Consider the following 15088-nt stretch of genomic DNA (forward strand, 5'->3'; position numbering starts at 1 on the left):
TGTTGCTCCTGGAGAGAGAGGAAAACAGCCCAGTGCTGGGGCCCTTGGCTTGCACAGTGGTGCCTTGAGACGACAGGACTGGGGACAGCAGGGGCACTCAGAGACAGGGCTGTGCCTCTCCCCGCAGCTGTAGACAGCACTGGTATTCTGCCACAGAAGATAATATTTAGGGAGCTTTTGGTCTTCCAGCAATGCTGGGGACTGGCTGACAGCTGCCACCACAGCACAGATGACAAGCCCTGACACCATGCCGGCCTCCTGAAAGGGAGTTATTCTTCAGGCTCTCATCTGTTTTGCTGATGCCGAGAGCACACACAGCCTCAGTCTCCACCAGCTCACGTCCTTCCACCCACTGCCTCAGCACTCACTGCAGTTATGAGTGGTTCAGAGCAGCTCTGGAGCTCCCACGCAGAACAACATGTTGCATCTCTGCTACAGGAGGAAGAGACACTCCAGATTTACCAGCAGTGACAGCACCACAGCAGGGAAGAGAAAAAAGAAATTTAAAAAAATCTTATTCTGGGCAACATTTGTACCCAGTCCATAAACTGAAAATAAGTGTTTAACTGCCATGGGCTGAGATTGAGTTAATTGGTTCTGTGGTTGAGGCAGTCAAAGCTGGCTTCCTGTGTGAGGACAGGCAAAATTCCAGGGGAGAAATCTCAGGGCTCGGAGACTCAACCACCAATTTGTCCCCTCCAGTGGAAGGCCATTTTCTGCATTGTTCCTTCCCAAAAAAAACATACGCTATAGATTCAGAAGAGCTGGCCAGCACAGGGAGGGGAAGGGCTGCCCCTGCTGGGTTGGCTTCCTGGTGCCTGCTACCAGCTTGGAGAAAAATCTGTCACTTGTGCTCCACACTGCATGGGGGATCACTTGAGTTTTTCCAGGCGAAAGGTAAAATAACTGAATAGCAAAAACAGACAAGGAGATTTAATCCTGGAACTTCCAAATAGTGCCACCTGCCTGGGCAAAAAAGAGAGCAGAGGGAATGTCTGAATTCAAATCAACCCCATTTTCCACTGGAATTGAGCCATGGAAAGGTTTTCCTTGAGAGTTTGTTTAGAAGAAAATGTGCCTCTGCTTAGGACGTGCAACAATAAGACTTCTGGTCATGGAACACAGAGCTGTTCTCAGCTCACTCCTTAAGCCCATCTTTCACAAACTAAGGCATCACACTGGCCCCTCACAGGAAAGGGTGGGTTTAGGTTGTGCAGTCATTAAGTGAACCCTGAGCTTACAGAAAGCAGCAGCAACACGTGAAGTTTATCACAACACAGGCAGTTATGGAAGGAACAGGCACCATCCAAAGGTTCCTCTCCTCCCACAGAGCTGGGAGCAGGTGACAAGAAGGCAGTGGTGTGTAAGCAGGTAGCACTCACGCACAGCTGCCAAACTCGCCAGATCCTCCCCAAGCTCAGCAACTTGCTGAGACAAAGCAAATCCCATTGTCTATTTCCAGCGAAGAAGCTGCTATTCAGCTTTCCTCTGTATAAAGTGGTGGTTTTTTGGCAAGATCTCCTAAGGGACATTAATTTATAGTAAAGCTGCCAATACCAGCCTAGCTGTTAATCACTTACATGAAGGGAAATCTCAGGTCTGCATGTGGACAGCCATCCCCAACCATAGCTCACACACTGCTATGTACATGTGTCCAGTGCTCTCCGCCCTGGGCATCAGTATTCACACATCCCTGTCCATGCAGGCAATGGCAGTGTCCACACAGAACAATCAGCCAAAAGTTAGCTTTTCATGTTAAACTCTTATCCCAGCCCAACCTTGAGGCTGAGGACACCTGGTTCTTCTCACAAGAACTATTCAGTTTGGAGTCCACTGGCTTTGCACCTCCATGTCAGGCCATGGGTTAGTGCAGATAGTTAAGCAACAGCATTTTGTGAGGTCAATGGGTTTTATTTAAAAAGAGAGAAAGCAACAGATTTGGGAAAATAGAAGTCTTACAGTCTTGGTCTCACATCTCATCTCATTTACTCTCCTACGCATTTCCAGTCGCTTCTCTGTCACTTTTTCTCCTTCCAGCTTTTCCAGCTCCTTCACAGCTTCTGCATTTCCTTGCTGCATTTCAAGCAACTTCTGGTGCTTGCACATGGTGGTTGGGCTGTTTTCCACTCAACATCCCAACATCCTTGCTAATAGTGCTAGTGTCTGCTCCAATACAGTCACCACAGGTGCTAATTCACCACTGGCCACCCCAGGCAATGGAGAAGCTCTGAGCTTTAATGACAAAATAAAAGTATTCAATAAATGAACCAAACTTTATCAGTTCTCCTTCCCTCCTGGTGGTGAGCAGCTATGGGTCTCCAGAAGCAATGCCTGCAGCCCAAGACCTGAACACAGCTGTAAGTGAGCCACGTTCTCAGAGCAGATCAGCAGAAAACTTAAGTCTCCAGGGGCTGAAGCAAATCTCTCTCAACACTACAGCCACAAAAACAGTGTTGAGCACCACTGGTGTGATCCTGCTGCCTCAGAGACAGCTTTCCATGGGCAAACTTCCTTTCATTTGCTTTTGTTGGTCATTTCCAACAGCAGCACTTGAAGGGAACTTTATTGTGCTGGAGACAGAGGCATTCTGGAGGACTGTACAAGGGAAGCGTGCATCTGGGGAGTTTTCAAAACACATTATCCGAACCTAAAGTTTGCTACATTCCAGGATGTCAGTGTCAGCTGGACACTTATAAATAGCTTCACCAATCTGAATAGCATGACCCGTTGTGTATCAAAACCCTACTTCAGAGGTTTTTCCAACATTACTTCCTACTGCAAATACAAACGGCTGGTAAAAATAAGTGAATTTATCATCACCTTTGCTTAGCAATAACAAGCTACTCCCACATGGACTTCATGCTCAGGAAGCTGAAGTACAGTGATATAAAATGGCAACAAGAAACCTGTAAGCGCCCCAGAAAGAACAACTCAGAACACCTGAATCATGAGGTTTCCATGATACTGCTGGAGGAAAACCGGCTGAGACACATGCTAGGGGTAAAGGAAACAGCAGCTGGGACAGACATCTGCCCCACATCAAATGGAAACAAGATGCTGCTCTCCCATTCACCTCTGCCAGATCCATGGTTCCAGGCAAAAGGTAAACTGAGATCATCAGATCACCAGACCTACCGTGCCTGCAGATCCCTATAAACTCATCCCAGCTCCCTGCACAAAGCAAGCAAATTTCTTCCTAATGGAGTTGGGCACTCAAGCCATGCTGGAGCCCAGCCATTTCCCTTTGGTGCCCAAATGAGAGCCAAGCAACTTCAAGAGGTTTTTTTAAAAAGGTTTTGTTTTAAATCAAAGTGACAGAGTACTGATGTAAGTACACCAAGCATTCAAGTACCCACACCAAAGAATGCAAATTAATTTAATTTCCTCCAGAACTAGGCAATATTTTACATTCCTGTAACACCTATGAAAACCTGCACAGGCAACTGCAGGCACACCAAATTAACATTAAAAGTATTTTTATATGATACAAATGCAGAAAAGAATTGCAGTGAGAGAGTCTTGGTGTTTTCACTCTCTGCCACTGTCTTTACCTTAATCTACTCCTCCCAGAGCCTAGAAATATTAGCTTCTTTAAATAAGAGCCCCAACTCAATTTTCCTTTATGCAGGTTTTAAGGAAGTTACAGTCTTGCAAATTCATTCTTGAGCTGGAAACTTTTGGGCGAGGATTCAAAGAAATGAAACAGGGTTTAAGATTCTTGGCAAAAAGTAGCTTACAGGGAAAACAGTAGCAGGGACTTGTTTGTGCTCAAATAGCATGCCTATAATTGAGACAGCAACCACTGCTGTTCCCATTTATTTAGTAATATCACACCAGAGTTTTTTGACTTTGGAGAGCTATGCTATTTAATGCAGTAAAAATGTTTTTAGCTCTGAGAGCGTACAAGATGCAATACCAAGCTATTTAACGAGAACAGCCTTCCAACAACAACAAAAAATTCAAGCTGTAGACAAAGAATAGTTTTGAGCCGACACAGATTTTAGCCAGATTGACTTCCGATAGCAGTTATACAACATGTGAGCTGCAGAGGCGGCGGTGCACAGGTCACGCTCCATATTTGCTGTACAGCATTCCTCATACATAGGCTCAGGGAGCAGCCAGCCTCAAGGGTTTGCTTTACCCGTGTTTGAATCAGCGTGTCTCTCGCTGTATTATATACACACCGCTCAGTTACTGTTGCAGAGTGTTTGGATACCAGTGGTAGGTAAACAATTCGCATTTAGGAAGGTCTGACCCCATTTCTTGCCGCCCGTCTTTGCGGGGTGCTGCATGCCTGCAGACACACGGATCCCGGCTACCCTTTGTGACCATCCTGGGCATCCCGGCAGGAGTCCCCGAGCATGGCGGTGCCGGTGCCGGTTCCAGCACCAGAGGGGGCTCCGAGGCCCCGGAGCCCTCCACCCACCATTTCCTCCGCCCACAGTGCGGGCAGGACCTTCCCGCAAGGACTTTCCTCGCACCCACCACGGGCACCGGCATCGACCTGCTCCCTCCCCAGCTCCCCCCCGCCGCCGCCGGGGTCCCGGAGGGGGCCGGCGGGGCAGAGGCCGCGCATCCCTCCTGGTGTCCTGTCCCCGCCACCCACTGGGTTATTCCCCCGCCTCCGAGTGACAAAGAAACCCCAAATGTGTGGTCGAGGGAAAGCGCGTACGAAAGCGGGGCGGTGCTCACCGAGAAACGCTCCAGGTCGGTGGCGGCCATGACCGGGACTGGCGCGGCTCCGGCGGCGGGAGCGCTACTGTCGCTGCCCGCCGCGGGTGGATGCGGCTGAATGGATCCAATATGGCCACTTCCTGGAAACTCCCTCCGCCCGCCGCAGGCGCCGCCCGCCCGCAGGACCGGGGGAACCGAGGGGACGGGCACCGGCGGGGCGGGACGGGCACCGGCGGGGCGGGACGGGGTGGGGGTCAGCCCTCCCTCGGCCGGCGCGGAGGTCCCGCCATCCGCCGCCCTCAGCGTGGCACCCTCGGCCGCGGAGGGGAGTGGAACCGGGGAACAGCGGTTGGGCTGCCCCGGCGGGCGCCCACCGCCCCTACCGGGGGTCAGCTGTCGTCTGGGGGCTAGCACATCGCACGGGTGGCCCTGGCAGGAGAAGGGGGCTGTGAGCGCCGTACAGCACTGCACGGGGCAGCTGCGAGCCCGAGTGCGGCTGCGGAAGGGCCAGGAGCATCCTCTGCAGGGGTCACAGAGACCCATCTCCCCATCTCGGGAAGGTCTCCAGCGTTCAACGTGCTGGAAGAACAACACATTCCACAGGGCAGCGGTGCCTCTGCACCGAGGTGCTTCCATAACACGCGGGAGCCACACCAAAGTGGCAGCCACAGTGTGGGTTTGAGCCGGGCCATGAGAGCTCACGGCCATTAACGCTGCCGGTGTTTATGATAGTTTAAAGTATGCAACAGAGGGCTGTCGAGTCTTTCTTCATCGTTCCTTCCCACCAAAGGCACAGAGCTAAGGCTACCGCCAGTCTCTGTAACGCAGACATTGGTATTTCACGAGCTGTTAGCACAGAGCGGTTTCTATTGCTTTCTGGTGCCCTCTGCTGCAGTGCAGCTACCCAGGAACAGCTCACCAGAGCCACGTGTGCTCTCGGTCGTGCTGCTGGGTCACTAGACCAGACCTGCACCGCTAATCTCTCTGTAGCCCTGGTTTTGTCTGAGGCTTTCCCCTCTGTCCCTGCTATGTCCTCACCTTTCCTCCTCATCCTCTCTCTTGGAGCAATCCACTCTTCAGATTTGGAGAGCTGAGTTTGGTCAAAGAGACCAAATACTTCTGCCTACAACGCTCTTTGCAAGGAAGGGACTCATGAGGATCATTTTGAACCCCACAAGAAGAGAATTCCTCTTACCACTACACACAGGAGTCAAAAAAAAGCAGTGTGAGCACAAAAATGGAGCAGTTACTGTGCATGTTCTGAGGGCCCAGCAGAAATCCCCCAGCAGCTTTGGGGAGTCACAGAGCCCTCTCTCCTTTGCTCTCAGGCAGCATCTGCTCAGCTGAGCTGCTCAAAGCCTGTCCTCAGGGCTGCTTCTCCATCAGTGCACACACCAGCCACGGGGCAGTCACTGAGTCACTGGGTTACAGCAGGTGTCCGTATTTTACATCTCCACATCTTTGATTCTTCCTAAGCCTCCTTGTGCTCCACCTGCACAGTGCTGCAGGAGCTCTGGGAAGCACTGTGCATCCAGAAGGGCACGGTGCTTATGCTGGAGTAATAATACAGGATATAAACTCAAATGTAGGTAATTGAAGAGAGAGGACAAGGGTTAGAGGGATCAGAGATTAGGAAGAAGGTTGTGTTCTCCCTTTAAGCAATTTCAAGGCATTTTCTGAGATGGTGTAATCCAAATTATTTGCTTTTTGAAATATGATAGATCTAGTGCAGGTCAAAGGAGCTGTTTTTCTCTTTCCTGAGCAGACTGCCTACAACTAAATTAATTCTAATTAATCCATGTATTAGCTGTGGATAAAGGCAGGTTTTTAAAAATGTACTTTTCTAAAAAGGTCATTGCTGAACACCTTCTGTTTTAATTTATTTTCACCAAAAATTACCAAAACCACCCCCAACATTTTTCATGTCACAGTCACAGTTCTTAATGCTGCCAGGGACAGCAAAGCTGTCCTGCTGGTCCCTGCCACCTGAAGGCAAGCCTGAGCAGTGTTATAAGTTTGCTGAACCTTTTATTCATTTACCCCTGTGAGTGAAATGTTCCTGCAGACCAGACATTCACTTTATCACCTTGTTTCTTTGGCTGATTCCCAAAGGTTCTCCAGTTCTCCCTGGCTCCTTCAGCAAAAATGTGGAAGCTAAAATCTGCCATTTTTGGTGTACAGACGCAAGTCAAACAGTTAATACAGAAGCAGAGTTAACTTTCCAGGCTGCTTTTATATATCACAAAGAAGCAAAAATAAGCGGATAAAAAACCCTGAAAGTTCTGGTTTTGTTGGGTTTTGTTGTTGTTTTGTTTCGGGTTTTTTGTTTTGGTTTGGTTTTTTTACTTTATAATCAGCTTTGTGAGTCCTTATTTAAGACAATGTAAAACTCTTGCTTAGCACATGCCTAAACGCCTTAATGCCAGGTACTTTTGGAGAAACAATTGACTTTGATTCATTAAGAGCTCTATTCCCTGACAATAAAGTGCACAATGTAACAAGACAACAACGCTCACGAAAGCTGATTCCCAAACAGCTGCTGCTTTCTGAGAGCTGCAGGTCAGATGCAAAGATTCTCAGCACAAAGAAAATTGTGAGACATTGCAACAAATCAAGAGCCAACACTGCTGCCTCCTGGCTCTGAGCTGTGCTGCTCAGACCTCCTGCAGCTGAGGTCCTCGACAGAGGAAGTTTCCAGTAGCGCTGCCACCAGTGTGGGGCAAGATCTCTGTGACAGCAGAGCACTGTATAAAAGCTCACAGTTATTTTTAAACACCTTGTTATTTGAGAAAGCACACTATTTCTAATGCCAATTCAAGAGAAATCCCTGCTGATTTCAAAAGGTTCAGTTGCACAAAAACTGCTTCAAGAGAAGTGACTTGGATTTGGTGACTCCTTTAGCTGCTAATTGTTATGCAAATTATTCCTAATAGCTCCGTAATTAAATGTATATTATAGTGCTGGATGCTCCTGCAAGGACATTAAATTTCGTGGAATATTTGTACCTGCTAAAACCACGGTGAATTTAAGAGGAGCTGTGGATTTTTTTACAGGTGAAGACCTGGGGCAGAGAGCACAAAGGACTGGAGAGGCACAAATGTGTCCCTGGAATCTCTTTGTCTTGGGGAAAGCAAGGGAAATGCCCCTCTCTGCATGGATGGTGGCATTGCAGCAGCACAGTTCTGATGGTGGGGAGATCAGCAGGAGGTGCTTTACCTCTTCACATTGTGAGCACAGGTATAGGCAATGAAAGTAGAGAGCAGTAAATGCTATCACAGCCCCTTTGATTTGGTAGGCAGACACAGAGAGCAAAAGATCATCCCATCTGCCACATGAGTACAGCAGCAAGACCAAGGCCTTTTGAGGATGGCTCCAACTTTCAGGGCTGAAAAAAATCCTTGATTTTTAAATCCAGGTGGTGCAGATAAACAGATCTCCTTCAGGGTTTTCAACACAGGCCAGAGGAAACAGCTTTTGGATAAATATACATTTCTCACTGTGTGTCCTGGAGATTACTAGAAATCGAGTGGTTTATAGCTACTCTTTCAGCATTAACACCACCAAGCACCTTATTAAATTTTCATTGGAGCTGACAATATATGGAGCTCATAAAGCATTTATACAGAAGTCCTATCTTTTTAACCTGGAAGTCAATAGGAGCTGTAGGTCCATGTCCGTACAGAAACAGACCCCAAATTTCCCTGCTAAAGGGCAGCAGAGGGTAGATTTAGGTGAGGTAAAGAAATTCAGTCAAATTAAATTTACTAAAGAAATAGATTTTATTCCGCAGCTGAAAGATCGGTCACACAGAAAGCCATGATCGGAAAAAAGGTCAGCCACGAGCCCGGGATCGGTGCTGGGTGAACACAGATCTGACCTCTATCGCGTCAGATCCCCAAGTTCACGAATGTCACTTAGGCTGGTTCCTTCTTATACAGTTCTTGGGCAGAGTCCGAATTAATTCTATTCTTCTCGCAATTTAGCATATTCATGATGTTTTCTTGTCCCGAAGTTGGACTGCACAAAGCCTTTCCTGGGTCTGATGAATTGTCCATCTTGGATGATGAATGGTCCATCTCTGATTCCTGGAACAGTTATTCTTAGTTCCCGGAATGGGATACTCCTTTAACGACTCCGAGATGTTAATCAGTTTCATCATCGTCCAAATTATCGCCCAGGTGTGGTGTTAATAGCTCCAGATAAGGTCTACCTCCACCCGGAGATAGACTTTTTCGCATACTGATTAGTTCCTGGCCTATTGTCTTCTCTGCTGCTGCCAAGGCTTCCGAAATTTTCTCCGTCCCCGTCCTGGGGTTTGGGCTTAGGCATTTTTATTGCTTAGGCATTTTTATTTGTACAATTAATATATATATTTATGTACACAAGCACTAATTAACAATTTCATTTATAACATAGGTTAGCTACTAGAAGAAAACTCCTCCCTGTGAGGGCAGTGAGGCCCTGGCACAGGCTGTCCAGAGAAGCTGTGGATGCCACATCCCTGGAAGCATTCAAGGCCAGGCAGGATGGGCCCTGGAACAACCTGGTCTAGTGGAAAGTTTCCCTGCCCATGGCAGGGAGGCTGGGAGCTTTAAGATCCCTTCCAACCCAAATCATTCCATGAGTCCATGATTCTGTTACCACACTGAACCTCATGCCAGGTTTGCATTATCCTGGTAAAATCCCATCAAGTTTGCAGGTACCATCTGAAAAACAGAGGCTGTTTGAGATGAGTCCTTGCATCAATCTGTGTGAAACAAGCAGTATTTAATAAATACAGACTCTGAGATACACAGAAAACTCTGTTTGAACGGCTGCTGTTAAGAAACGTCTTCTGAACTGGTTACTGAGGTCCTTGAGTTAGAGATGAATCCTTCTCATTTACGAGAAAACGCCTTTTATCTGTAAATAATCAGCCCCCCCCCCACCTCCCCCCAGCTGCCCCTTCACAGACTTTTGCTCAATTGTTTATCTATGGAAGGTTACTGCATTTCTCCATGGAACAAAGGAAGAGCTATTGCTATCCCTGACAATGTGTGGTCTTTGTTTCACATGAAAATATCAACAAGAAAAGTGGGAAATCATGGGCCTTGTTATCCTGTTTATTCAGGGAACGCTGATTTCATTTTGGAGGAAAGTAAGTTTTCCTCAAGATAAGAGTCCCATCTGTAGTCATTAGCAGCTAAGCTTCGCCTTTCTGCAAAGCAGCAGCAGCCTGTCTGACTGGGACTATCCTCCACATTCCCTTTTCTTCCTCTTTTGCTTTCCAGCCTGGCATCTCATCTTCCCTGTGGCTCTGAGACTATCATCCAGGGAAGAGCAAGACCTAGGGTACCATTTCCTTCAGTTTTGGGCAGTAGAAACTTCTTTGCTTTGACTAGATACTGTGCTTGATCTCCCACTTTATTCCTGGTTTTGTGTGGTGTGGATAATTAGTCATATAACCTTTACCTTCCTCCTCTGAGGGGGTGGGAAAAGCTCCCAGGTTCACTATGCAGTTTACTTCACTCTAATAATGTGTCTCAGTTTGAAAGACAGGTGTCTGCCAAGGAAGGCAGGAGCCTCCCTTGAAATGGAAACTGTAACCCCCTTCCCTCCGAATTATTATAATTTTTAAATTAAGGGGCTTTCAGGCAAAGGTATGAGGAATAGGAATAACAGTTCTTTACTAATATATATATGTGTGTATATATATGTATAACAAGTCAAACAAACAACAATAACTATGGCAGTAACAGCAATCACAAACCCAGTGCCAGCCTTCTCGGCTGTCAGGCTCTTTCCCCTCGGGTGCAGTTCCGCTCGCAGCCAGCAGGGGCGCTGGCGGCTCCCGGTGAGCAGGGCAGGTGCGATGGTTCCCCCGCGGCTGCAGGGGGCGCTCCGGAGCGAGCTCGGGGAGCACGCGGCACCGGTGCCCTGGGATCCCGGGGAGGGATGGAAGAAAGGCTTCACAAACCCCTGGGCAGCCGATCCCGGTGTCCGGCTGGACCCTCGGGAACAGCAGGCTGGAATGGCAGGCTGGAATGGCAGGCTGGAAGAGCAGGGACAAGCACAAATCCTGGGGGGCAGACGAGATGTATCAAACTCCGGAGCTGCAGCGGGAACCCCGAGAGGTCCCGACAGGCAGGATGTGTGGGGGCTACAGAGTAGCAAGGGCTCGAAGGAACAGCGGGGGCAGAGCGGCCACGGCCCGGCTCCCAGTGGGGCAGGGAAAAGCGAGCTTGGGATCTCGGGGTTTTCCCCGAGGCACCTGAGCAGATGGTGAAAAGGTCCCTCTTTTAGTAAGGTGGGGTGTTAGGGTCCCGGTGCAACAGCCGCTCCAGCGAGCAAGCCCCACTCATGGCAGAAGAAAGGCAGCAGAAAGCAGAAGCCCGCAGCAGCGACGAGCTCCCTCCACAACGATGGCAGCCCTCCTCTCTCTCCGGATGCCGGGAGAACCAGAGAGCTAGGGGATGTACCCAACCCCTTTTTCCCAATTCAAATCTCGCAGTATCCCCTGCCCTACATGAGAAAACCCCAGGTGAAAGAGAGTAGCCAGTTGCACCCTACCTTCTGTGCCCAGGTCTTTTGTTTCCCCTAAGTATCCAGTAATTTGTCCCCCCAGGCAACATGTATGAGGAAAATTCTTTAAGAGAAAAAGAAAACAAAAGGAGAACTCCTAAAACCCCAACATAACAATAATTTAAGTTTCAGAAACTTCTTCACAGGAAAGGTAACTCTCATCAGTCACATGGTTATAAATAGAGGCCAGCTGTCTACAGCCTATGATGCAGAAATAGCAAACTGCAATATTTGTGTTTAAAAAAGTAGTAGTAAATTAATTTAATCATGGGCTTCTGTACATTGTTTTTGTCTCAGCCAGTAAATGAAAAATATCAAGACAGTTGCCTTGAGATCTCCTACAAAGCAACCCACAGTATTCTGTAAATAGCCCAACAAGAAATATTTGCTTTGTAGGTTTTCAGTGACACAGAAAGAGACAAAACTTCTCATGCTTTTTTAAGGCTGGAAATTTTGGATGACTGATGAGTATAACACCCATAATGTTCCAGGATTTTATTATCTATAACATTCATTCAAATGGTTTAATTTCTGCTCCATAATCTGATCAGTGTGACCAGCACTCAGCAGACTAAGAGGGCTCATTGGGAGCTGGTCCTCTGATACTTGGCACTCATCCTGAATGGTGGGCAACCAAAGGGCATCAACAGCTAAAGGGAAAGGCTGGCAAACAGGATGTACCCTGTGCTGTGGTCTGGAACTGGTACAGGTAAGTAGCCAGAAGTGTTGTTTTCTTATTTCAGATAGTATAGGAGGTTAATGTGTTAGGTTACTAACACCCACTGAAAGACTGTGAAAAGGAGCACAACAACATGCCACGGGTTGCCAGTGAAGAGAGTGGTGTGGAACAGGTGGCTGGAGGCATTACCTGGGCAAAGAGGTCATTGTGTCAGGGCAGTTAAACCAGAGAAATGAGTTCAGACTTCGCATGGTATGAGGTGCACATGTAAACATCCTGTCTCCTCTTCTATGACCTCCTGGGTATGTGTCCTTCTGCTCTGCAGCCATGGGGAATGCCAGGATCTGCAGAGGGGAACAGTCTCAGTAATTCCCCTCTTTTTGGACCTTGACCCAGTGCAAGACCCCAGAGAGGCTTGGCTGCATGGGTGCAGAGCAGTGAGGTGTCCTGGGAGCCTGGTGCAGGGAGATCCCTCTGCAAGAATGGTGCTGGGCTGACGATAAGGCAGGTGGGGTGTGACAGCACCGTTGTGGGTCTCAAAGGATACAGGGGTGCAGGGGTGTGATGCTGTGCAGGCAGGGAAGGAGTGCAGTGAGCTTGAGAACGCCCCCCCCACCCCCCTGCTTGAACCAACTCAAGCAACTGGAGCAACTTCTCCCTTAACATTTGTAACATAAGAAAATGTTTTTTAAAAGAGCCTGTTCTTCTGAATCATTTTCCCTCCTCGCTCTCAGTTGCAGATATGAACTATAATCCTAGGGTATAGCTGGAAGTTTGCAATGCAAAAAATCACAGACTGCTGAGATTTTCTTACACCTGCAAGGGATTCTAGTAAGGATCTGAACAGTGAAAGCAAGGCACAGCAATTAGCATTTGGATGCAGGGTCATTTTTAGCTCCCTACATAGGGCAGGCAATGCCATGAGCTATAGAGCATTGCAGAACACTGCTCAAGTGGCTGCCTCAGCGAGGGCAAGGTTGCTCTTCAGGCCACATGAAAAGGCAGTAATAGGAGGTGTACGATTGACATAGAAACACAGAACTACTACAAGAATATTACACACTATTATTATGTGAAAGAGCATTAGAGCAGCAAAATTATTTTGAGGAACTGGTTCGGCACCAGCTCATTAGCAAATGATGAAATAGTTTTACAGACATTTGCACAAAGATGGAGAGAAAAGGGGAAAGAATGCCAAATGCAATCTGTGGCAAGAGGCTCTTCTACCCTCAGTAAAAGGTTTGAAGAGGCAGAAGGGAAGTCAGCATCAGCGAGGAGGACATACCTCACATTGCCTTCAAATTGTAGACTTTGGCGCAGACTGATCATAGAATCATTAAAGTTGGAAAAGACGTCCAAGATCATCAAGTCCAGCCTTTGACTAAACACCACCTTATCTACTAAACTATAGCACTAAGTGCTATGTCCAGTCATTCCTTGAACACTTCGGGGATGGTGACCCCACCACCTCCCCGGGCAGACCATTCCAGGGTTTGAAATCTTTACCGTAAAGAAATTCCTTCTGATGCCCAAATTGAACCTTCCCTTGTGCACCTTGAGTCCATTTCCTCTTGTCCTGTCACTGTTTGCCTGCGAGAAGAGGCCAGACCCCACTTTGGTACAGCCTCCTTTCAGGTATGTGTAGAGTGATAAAGTCTCCCCAGACTAAAAAGGTCCAGCACCTCAATGTCCTTCCTGAACTGAGGGGCCCAGAACCGAACACAGCACCTGCAGTGTGGTCTCACCAGTGCTGAGTAGAGGGGGACAATCACTGCCCTGGTCCTGCTGGCCACACTATTGCTGATACAGGCCAGGATACCACTGGCCTTCTTGCCTACCTGGGCTCATGTTGAGCCACTGTCAACCAGCACCTCCAGGTTCTTTTCCACTAGGACGCTTTCCAGCCACTCTGCCCCCAGCATAGAGCTCTGTAGGGGGTTGCTGTGGCTTAAGTGACCTCTCACTTCACCTTGTTGACCCTCACACCATTTGCCTCAGCCCATTAATCCAGCCTGTCCAGATCCCTTTGCAGAGCCTTCTTACCCTCCAGCAGCACTCCCACACAACTTGGTGTCACCTGCGAATTTATTGAGGGTGCTCTCCAGCCCCTTGTCCAGATCGTTAATAAAGATATTATTATACAGGACTGGGCCCAATACTGAGCTCTGGGGAACCCCACTAGTGACCAGTCACCAAATGAATGTGGCACCATTCACCACCACTCTCTGGGCCCAGTCATCCAGGCAGTTTTTAACCCTTTAGAGAAGAGTGGGCTCCAAGCTGTGGGCTGCCAGCATCTCCAGGAAAATGCTGTGGGAGACAGTACTGAAGGCTTTGCTGAAGTCCAGGTAGACTACACCCACAGACTTCCCCTCATCCACTAGCCAGGTCACTTGGTCATAAAAGGATATTCCATTTTATTAAGTTCTAAAACAGTGAAAACAACTCCAAATCTATTTGTTTTTTCTTATCCATCCTCATACAGTTACTTTTATCTGTCTTCATAACACTCTGACTGTTCACTCTGTTCTCAGTCTCTCCTGCTCTTTCTTCTCCTAGACAAACTGTTCAGGCATCAATTTAGTGATCTTAAGTGCAACACTCAGAGGAGGAGAAAACAAGTTTGCAGGCTGAACATCTGTCCAAGAGGTCCTCAGTCCTCCTACTTTGCCTGGGGAAAAGCATTTGTCTGAGATTTATTTTCTCCTGTAGAGCAGAGAACAGTAATGTTAAATGCTTAAGCACAAGTAATTGATAAGACAGCAGAGAGAGCTTCTCTATAAAAAGAGAAGCTCTCTCTTCTCCTGGTGGACATGAACAGATGCAGCCATGCTGTAAATATTTCACTGTTTAAATAGACATGTACATCTACATTGTTGATGCAATATAGGTAAAAGACACAGATAATAATGTATGATTACATATATATATATGTATGATAATACATAGTATCATGTAGAGGTGAGTATATTTCAGAAGACTGACCCATCCACCCATCTTCTAATTTTAAGGCATCAGCCTCTTGCCCAGCAGGATCACAGGTCCTGCAGAACACCTGAGGCTTTTCCAGGAATGGAGACCGAACCTTGCAGAGTGATTTCTACCCACTGCTGCTCCACTTACTTGCTACTGAAACAAAACAAAAAAGCAAAACAAAACAAAACAAAAAAAACC

The 15088-nt window shown here is 47.7% G+C and overlaps 1 protein-coding gene across 1 annotated transcript in view; it reads right to left on the reverse strand.

The window, feature by feature from the left end:
• Nucleotides 1-4817, reverse strand: part of SEPTIN8 (septin 8) — a 42973-nt gene extending 38156 nt beyond the window's left edge. The window contains exon 1 of the mRNA XM_039559472.1: nucleotides 4693-4817. Coding sequence (XP_039415406.1) covers nucleotides 4693-4722 — 30 coding nt within the window. The 5' untranslated portion in view covers nucleotides 4723-4817. The remainder of the gene's footprint in view (nucleotides 1-4692) is intronic.
• Nucleotides 4818-15088: the final 10271 nt, after the last annotated feature.

This window comes from Corvus cornix, chromosome 13 (genome assembly GCF_000738735.6).
Source record: "Corvus cornix cornix isolate S_Up_H32 chromosome 13, ASM73873v5, whole genome shotgun sequence".
Lineage (NCBI taxonomy): Eukaryota > Metazoa > Chordata > Aves > Passeriformes > Corvidae > Corvus > Corvus cornix.